The sequence below is a fragment of the Rattus rattus genome, chromosome 1 (genome assembly GCF_011064425.1).
Source record: "Rattus rattus isolate New Zealand chromosome 1, Rrattus_CSIRO_v1, whole genome shotgun sequence".
Taxonomy (NCBI): domain Eukaryota; kingdom Metazoa; phylum Chordata; class Mammalia; order Rodentia; family Muridae; genus Rattus; species Rattus rattus.
The window spans coordinates 247,379,872-247,388,548 of NC_046154.1; the positions used below are offsets into that span (position 1 = coordinate 247,379,872).

General features: G+C 50.7%; 1 protein-coding gene across 1 annotated transcript; it reads left to right on the plus strand.

The window, feature by feature from the left end:
• The first annotated feature begins 2,663 nt into the window (after positions 1-2,663).
• LOC116890128 (60S ribosomal protein L29-like) lies at positions 2,664-3,065 on the plus strand. Its single transcript, XM_032890866.1, has one exon. The coding sequence runs from the start codon at positions 2,664-2,666 to the stop codon at positions 3,063-3,065; it is 402 nt and encodes a 133-aa protein (XP_032746757.1).
• Positions 3,066-8,677: the final 5,612 nt, after the last annotated feature.

The following is an 8,677-nucleotide window of genomic DNA, read 5'->3' on the forward strand; positions in this document are numbered from 1 at the left end:
AATGTTCACTAACCACATGGATGTTGTCTGGCCCCGGGGACAAAGACCCAGAATTCTAATTTAAGATTCACTTTCTCAAGGTATTGTGATTCCAGATTTTCTTTTCTGAATCCTCTTTTAAAAATTCTAGGCAGCAAGGGGGGAAGGGTGCAAAGGAACATATTTTACTGTTATCAGAAAAACAAAATGACGACAAAAATGCTACTTAAAATTCAAAAGGCTGTGAAGTGTTTGTTTTTGGTTGGTTGATTTTTGAAAGGCAAGCGGATGTTCTGTAAAACCGTACCTCTGGTTTTGGGAGGGAAACTGAGAGCCAGGAGCTGGTCCAGGGCTCTGCCAGCACCTGAAGTCTTGAGTCTGGTGGCCTTGGGCACCCTGAGAAGAAGGGAAGCTGTGTGACAGGGGTTTAAGGAAGAAGAGGGAAAGGGTATTTCTCATCTTTCAGGGTGTGGGCATATCCACCCAGGATCCTTCTGCCATCTTATATAATATTGAAGCTTCTGAAGGAAACACCAATCCCCCACTGTGGGATTTGGTTCTCCTGGGCAGGGAACAGACTTGATGACAAAATCTGGACTAGTCCCCAGTTGGGGCTTAATTACGGAGAAATGCTTCCTCAAAGACAGACCTGTCTTTGAGTTATTATCCCCAAGGCTCAGTGGGGATTGTGCCCCAAGAAATCCAACCAGAAGCCCCAGAAAGCTTGAATGACAAATTCCCAACAGCCACTGCCAGGAGGTCAGGAGGGAACCTCACCCCTGAGAATTCCGTTCTGACACTGAAGGCAGTTGAGGAGTAATCAGACAGAGACAAGATGTATCCTAGCTAGTGGCAGTTGGGCTCTGTGTCTTCTGAAAAACAAGAAGGGCTACTGGGAATAGTACCATTGATGATCTAAGGAGGAGCTCCTTTTGTAAAACCTTTGCCCATTTGACAGTCAAGAAGAGACTTTGTCTCCCTTAGGAGGCTTGAACACCATGAGCAGCTGCTTGGCAGAGCCTGCTTCATGGTTTCGAAGGGCTGGGTAACAACTCGTTGGGACCCTCCCTAGAGCCTCTGTAATGTCTGCAGTTTGCTCCACTGAGCTCCAAGTCTGACTTGAGGACTTGATGGCCAAAGAATGAACACTGTCAAGATGTTCTTAGGACATAGACAGTCACTGCAGACGCACCTAGGTTACCCCAGGGCGTTTGGACCAGTCTACTCTTAGATCTGCAGTGCCCCTCAGAATGACAGTTGGAAGGGGTGTGGCTAAGCCAACTGTCACCTGCAGATCTGAAAGATCACCAGTAACCCCCAACCCAGTATGACAGACAAGAGCTGTGTAGGCTGATGGTAGAGAGGTTAGCTGTCCTAGAGAAACAGACAGCCCCATGAGTCCCCTGGCACTGTTCTCACTGGGCCTCAGGAACAACCCGCAGTCTGGAGCTGGCTTCAGCACAGGCCTGGCTCATGCCCAGAAGTTTTGCTTAAATTGGTGTGGTAACCCATCAGTAATGAGGTGTTTGGTTGCTTACTTTTGATTTCTTGAATGAGGGATACTGAGTCCCCCAAGTGTGCTTCTGGAACGCAGGGCCTGTTCATAGCTAGGCTTTGGGGACTTTTGCGGTAATCCTGATGAACAGTTTGACTCTCTATGAGTTGAGGCAGACAAAAGCTGTCAGGTGGGAGCTTCCATAGGCAGACAGGGTCTCTCTGGATGCAAATCTACCCACCCCTGGGGGAACGAGGGGCAGGCTGAAGCAGGTCAGACTGGTGTCAAGAGAATAGTTACCACGATGAAGGGCTGAGTGACATATGTTGTCCAGAGAGAGGGTCCCTCTGAGAAGAACTGGTGTCTAGGGCTAGTCTCCAGTCCTCAGAAAATCTCTATATGAGAAACTCCAGAGTAGCTGCTGTGGCTACCCCAGGCCCTCTTGAGAGGCCTCCTTCCTCTCCAGAAAATACCCCTGAAGATGTCACTGTACCCTGCTCACTGCCCACTCCCTGAGATATTTTGGGCTTTCCTTCCTGAGAGATGCAGACCTTCCTTCTGAACCTACTTCCTGTGGAGTACAGGAACTGCACAAGAATCACTAGTGAACATGTTAAGTGTCTTCCTTGAGATACATTTGAGTATCTTTAAGGGACATGTCAGTCTGTCTGTACTCCAAGAAACGATTTCTCATCTACATCTAAGAAAAGGCAGCAGGTGTCCAAGGACACAAGGTCTATAGCAGTTTTTTCTATGAGAGTTATTGGGGGCCTCATAGCCCTGGTTGAAACCAGGTTGAATTTGGCGAAGTTTTTTTTTTTTTTAACTGTCCCAAATCTCTGTGGAGTAGAGTCTTCTATATCACAGATCCAAGTTACCTCCTATAAAACTTCCCTGATGCGAGTCTGGATTTGACCTGACACACCAACAGAAAAATGTCATGATGTATTTTCTGGTATACTCCCTGTCTCTGCTCTCCAAAAGGTGATGGGGCAAGTCAGGAAACTAACCAAGGCTGTGAAAGAGCCAGGGTTTGTGGAGTAGCTTGAAATAGAATCTCATTTTATCTGTGAGACGGTGACAATGGCGGCAAGAATATTCCTCCTGGCGGGAGCCATGGCTTACCATGCAGACATGGCCAAGTCCAAGAACCACACCACACACAGCCAGTCCCGCAAATGGCACAGAAATGGCATCAAGAAACCCCAGGTCACAAAGATATGAATCTCTTAAGGGGGTCAACCCCAAGTTCCTGAGGAACATGCGCTTTGCCAAGAAGCACAACAAGAAAGGCCTGAGGAAGATGCAGGCCAGCGATGCCAAGGCCGTGAGCGCACGCGCAGAGGCCATCAAGGCCCTTGTGAAGCCTCAGGCCGTCAAGCCCAAGAAGCCAAAGGGCTCCAGCCGCAAACTCAGCCTTCTGGCTTTCATCGCTCACCCCAAACTTGGGAAGAAGACTCGAAGCTACATGGCCAAGGGTCGTAGGCTCTGCCAACCAAAGCCCAAGGTTCAAACCAAGGCAGAGGCCAAAGCTCCAGCTAAGGCCCAGGCTTCAGCTCCCAGGCTCCCAAGGGTGCCCAGGCCCCTGTGAAGGCCCCATAGAAAAGGCTCCTGTCAGTGTGAAGACAGATGGACCCCTGTGACACACCTACCTACACACCATTTGCAGATGACCAGTGTCCTATGCTGTTTTTACAAATAAACTTGAGAAAAAAAAAAAAAAAAAAAAGAACACTCCTCCTGTTAGGACAGATGAAGGTACCACCAGACTATTAGTCACTGCCCCCCTATTTCAGGCACCCTCCTTGAGCTCTGCTTTTAAGAACTGACATTAACACACCCTCAGAGCCATGGTAGCACTGAGCGTAGCTTGAGGATCTGGATCGACTCTCCACACCCACAGCCCACAGAGTCCCTTGGACTTAAAACCTCGGTTGTCTACCACAGAGGGTGCCCCACCCTGTTTTTAATGGTCTCCTAAGAACATGGAGATTCACCTAGGCTCAGGTCTGTGGAGGTTGTCTTTGAGGTCAGGGCCACTGGGCAGCCATTTTTTATTTTGTTTTGAGCAAAGCTACCTGCTGTGTGTGTGTTTACTAGGAAAGACTAGTGCCTTTCCCCTTTAGCCCCTCCTGCCTTGGCCTTTTACTTCTTTCGGTGCCTTTTCAAACTGGAGCCCATGTGAACCTATTGCTGTCCTAACTTCTGAAAGTGTGTAGTGACAACCTGGGACATACACTGTTTTACTCAAAAGACCTAATTTTTAATACATCCAGTACCAATGCATGAGCCCACAAGACTACCATGGAGACTGGAAGCATGTTCCTCCAGAGGCATGGAATTAGCAGAACAGTCTTAGCCAAGCTTTCCTAGTTAGACCTTTTGGCCCCAGGAGCAATAGGGTTCACCATACCCTATGCATAGTCTCCAAAGTTGTGTAGGACTGCGTGCCATGGTTAATGTAGCAACGAATTGCTTTGTACACCCAGACTTCTTATTCTTGGAACATGTCTTTTTCTCTCAAAACTGAAGTGCAAGATAGCTTTGAGTCTGACTGGTCAGCTGATCATATAGCTCATACTGGAAAAGGAAGCAGGCTTTGTGAGTTGGGAGAGTGAGGGTGCGAGGCTTACAGCTAACAGATACTGGATGCCTCTCTGTCAGGCATCTCCAACAGACAAAGACATTGATTTGAATCAGACCTGCGTGCTGGCCAGCTTCCAACCATTTTCATTTGGCCAAACCAGCAAGCATTGCCCGGGCTTCTGCAGCAGAGTCCCGTAAGCCACTCTCTCTACCCCCCGACCTTCCAGTGGCCTCCCCCCATAGTACCAGACTCCATATGACAAGTAGAATCTGTCTCCAAACTATGTCAAAGAGATGGCACCATTTCTTGTCTTACAAGAATCCCTGAGCAAAAGCTGAGCCTGGTCCCTGGATCAGCAGTAGGCAGGTGTCAACACCATCTCTCAGACAGGGAAAGGTCCCATCTGGGCCATTCGTGATATGTAATAAGGACCCAATGGGACTTGTTTCTCAGTACAGATTAAGAACAGAATAATGAGAGCAGATGTCATGCAAGGATTATCAACAGAAAATGAGAAACAGAGGAGGACTGATCCTTCCTTCCCGGGAAGGATCCATCCAACCTGTTTGATTCTCCGTATCTGCTGCGTTATAGAAGCGAGTCTCAAGCTCCTCTCTGGCTGGAGATCTCGGTGTGTTAGAGCTGAAAAGTGAGCGTTCCAGGATTGGCACTAAAGAGCACGCAGTCTGCAGTATGCTTTCTTAGACTACTCACTTGCTGGCAGCGGAGGCTGGGGCCCCAGCTCGTCAGAAGGTCTCGTGCCTGGCTGCCAAGTCCCTCTCTGTCACTGCCTGGTGCAGTCTTGGGAGTCTATCCTGCTTCCTAGCAAAGGGTGCTGGTGCAGTGTGAGAGTCTGGTGCTTTGTCCATACAACACGTACTTGACCAAGCAAGGGAGGAAGATTTATTTTGGCTCGTAGATTCAATTGTTTTATCCCATGGACAACTGAATCCATTGCTTAGCATGGGAGATGGAAGAAACTACTTACTCCCTAATGGCCAGGAAGCAGAACGAGATATTTTCCCAATAAACTACTTTGAGCAAGACTCCCACCTCCTAAGTGCCACCAAATTATTGGCTCCAGCAACAGATTAATCCATTGGTGTGGTTCAAGTCCAGTCACCTCTCAATGACTGGATCCACCAGTTGGGCACTAAACTTCAACTCTTCGGCCTTCTGGGGACACTTCACATCCAAACCACACGGGGTCACCCTCACTCCTAACAGGGACCTGAAGAAAAAGAGCCCTATCCCAAGGCCTGGGCTGTGTAAAGCTTTCCTGGGGCACTTGAGACTGCTCTTTTTCCTGACAGGCACAGAAACCCAGGGTGGGGCTTGCTTTTCCAGAGGCTTTTTATTGTGCTATGTTTTGTTGACTTGCATTAGCCTCCATTACCTATGGAGGTGGGGCAGGAGGGAATTTGGGTTACGAGGGAACAAGGCAGGGCAGGGTGGGCCAGTGCTGGAAGGTGGCTGATAGAGAGAGATGCAGGGTTGAGGTGGGTCTTCTTTCTACTGTGGCCACTGTTACCCATCAGGTTACCTCTTGAGTCTCTTCCTATTCTGCATAAAATAATTGAGAACACAGGATGTTCTGTCACCCGTCACATGGGAAAGGAGGGAGGCAAAGCCAAAGAGGCAGCAGCAGGGAAGACTTTTAAAAGCACAGGGCAAGCAAGCAGAGGAGGTGGCTTTTCTGCTTGGAGAATGGGTGCAGGCCTCACCAGGGAAAGGGAGCTGGGAGCTGGGGTTTGGAGCACATATAGACATTTGCTAGGTGGTGGAGAGGGAAGTGGCCTCACAGAAGCAGGAAGGGAGCACGGGGAGCCATGGCAAGATGGGTGTGGGCAAGCTGGAGGCTGAGGATACTGGGTTGGGGTTTGTCCTCATGGATGGCCAGACTGGCCAACACAGCAGAGGGAGGAAGTGGGCTGGTACCCACTGCAAAGTTGTTTGAAAGTGCAAGGTGTCTTAATGAGATTTGAAGGGTGTGGAGTGGAGGTTCTGGTGACATCTCTGGGCCCTTTCAAGAGGAAAGGCCCACTGAGGAGGAGGGACAGGGGGTAGCCACCCTACTTCCTTGCACCCAACTGATCTGTCACGCAGCAAGGACCAGTCAATGTCCAGTGGCTCAGAAAGGAAACAGGATCACCCAATCACGGGAAGACAGGCTGACTTGTCTGGCCTCTCCTCCCATCATTGGGCTGTAGTAGGGAGAAGTCGACATTCCTGAGACAACTCCCATGATTGCCTCCTCAGTTGTCCCAAGAGAGTGTCCCTCACCTTTGAATCTGAGTCCCAGATGGGAACTGGAAATCCGGGAGGAGTCCTGGGAAGCCCTTGTAGTGGTCTGGGGTGAGAATTCAGGAGGCATCCTTCCTGGTCAGGCTCTCCTGGACCCAGCCTTCACACCAGAGGCAGTGGATTGTCCCCTAAGCCCACAGGGCTGGGCCAGAGGTAGGTACCCACTCTGAGCTCTTGTGGAAGCCACACACCTCCAGGAGCGTCACGTTGTCTTGTTACTGAACCTACAAGTCTTCTCCTCATACCCAAGGGTAGATACTCCAGCAGTCCAGAGAACTGGCAGGAAATGCCTCAGTGACCAAGGAATGAAGAAGGTCCCACCTCTAGAAAGCAGCTCCTCTGGCAAGCTTGAGCCCTGAGGCTTCTTCCAGGAGGGGGTTGTGAGGGTGTGGTGTGCACACTGTCTGTCATTGTCAGAGTTTTTCACAGAAAGAGAACCTTCAGGGACCAAGCACTACCTCCTCCCTCTGATTTGGTTGAATCTGTTATGGAGATGGTGGGGGGATTCTCAGGATGCGATGCTCATGAGCCAGAGATAGTCTGGAGTGTTCATAGCAGTGTCTGAGCTTCCACTAACACTCCACACTCACCAGGTGGTGTGGTTGGCAGTTGGAAGTGTTTGGTCATCAACATCTGGCTGTTACTCCAGCAAGCAAGCAACATCTGGGAGGGAATATCAGCCTCCCCTACCCCCGACTTGAGGGTCAGGTCTGGAAGAACCTCTGAGCTACTTTCCCTCCATAGCTCCTACTGCCTAAGGCTGGGATGAAGACTGATAAGTGCTTGGTCGGGCTTGGGGCAGACAGAGCTGGTCCTCAAAAGACTGCACCATAGGTGCCATGTTGATGGGAGGCATTGCATAATGTGGGTTGGGTAGTGATGGGTTAGGTAAGGCTGTGAGGGTGGTAGGCACATCCCTCTGGCTATAGGGGTCTGGGGAGATGGGGTGTCCTGGAGAAATGGGGGTGGCATAGAGAATGGGGCAGAGGCCTGGGAGAGTAGATCTGTGTCTGAGGAGGAGCCAGGAGTGCTGGGGGCGGCACAGACAATTCAAGGCCACTCTGAACATGGTTTCTACCCCTCCCGTCTGCCTCTGTTCATCTGACGTGAGGCATAAGTTCAGGCTGAAGCCTGGGCACTAGGTTTGAAGAGTACAGTGGACAACGGGGTAAGCGATGCATAGCCCTTGTCACTGTACTTTGAGGGACACAGAGTTGGTGAAGGTAAAGGCTGTGTCGCACACAGTGGGTGCTCAGTGGGCTCACAGCTCCAACTGGGCAGGACTGGAGCCTGGTTAGGCTGAGGAGGAAGCCTGGGCATGGATGGCCTCTAAGACTTCTCTCAGCACAGAATGCCTTCCCATGCCCAGGAGAAGCCAGGGAGGGGCTCTGAGGTACTGAGACTCCACCTGCCCCCCCCCCAATCTCTCTTCAGTCTAGACTTCATCTTCCAAGGGTCAGGCTGGAGGCTGAGGAGAACGGAATGTGTGACAAGTTAACCCACTGCCACACCCACACAGCAAGTTCTCCTTTCTCAGAGGCCCTCCCTACCCACACGGATTCAGTGTTCTTAACAGGTTGCAGCAGAGGTGAGCTCTGGGCCCTGTAGTCCCTCAGCTCATGGCTGCTGAAAGGATTAAAGTTGGGTACAGAGAGTACCTGTGCAGCCTGGTTACAATGTAAGGTTTCCAGAACAGAAAAAATGAAAGGCCAATGATTTGGCCCCCTTTCCTTGACATCTCTTGCTGAAGGAAACAAGTACTCTGCTGCCTCCTGGGCAGGAGCTGCAGGCCCTTGCCCAGCATCAGCCTGTCACCAAAGAAGTCTTAGAGCCCTGAGATAAAATGATCTTGCCTAACTTCTCTGGCACTTTGTGATGCTCTATGCCAAGTATATGAGTGAGTGATGGGAGGTGACGAGAACGGAGGAGGAGGCACAGGGCCCCTCAGAGCCAATGGGGGACCAGCTGAGTATAGGCATCCCTTGGAGGCTTCAGCTGCGGCGTGTTTTCCCAGGGCAGACGGATGGAGAAGGGAGACTTTCCCAGACATTGTCTGAGAGGAGCTGGAGTGAGCATTGGCAGCCTCATGAGTCTCAGAGAAGGGACCTAAGTGTGCAGAGGAGGCCAAGAGAGCCTGGATGGTTCAGGTTTACCTGTAGAGGTGGACAGAAGGTGGGTCTGTTCAGAACCAACAGCAGCAACAGCAAGGAATAAGGCCCACAGTTTCAATACTCCTCACCATTCGGGGCACTCTTGAATGGGCTGTCTACCCTTGCTGACCTCCAGGGCATACAGACAGGGCCACTAGGGGT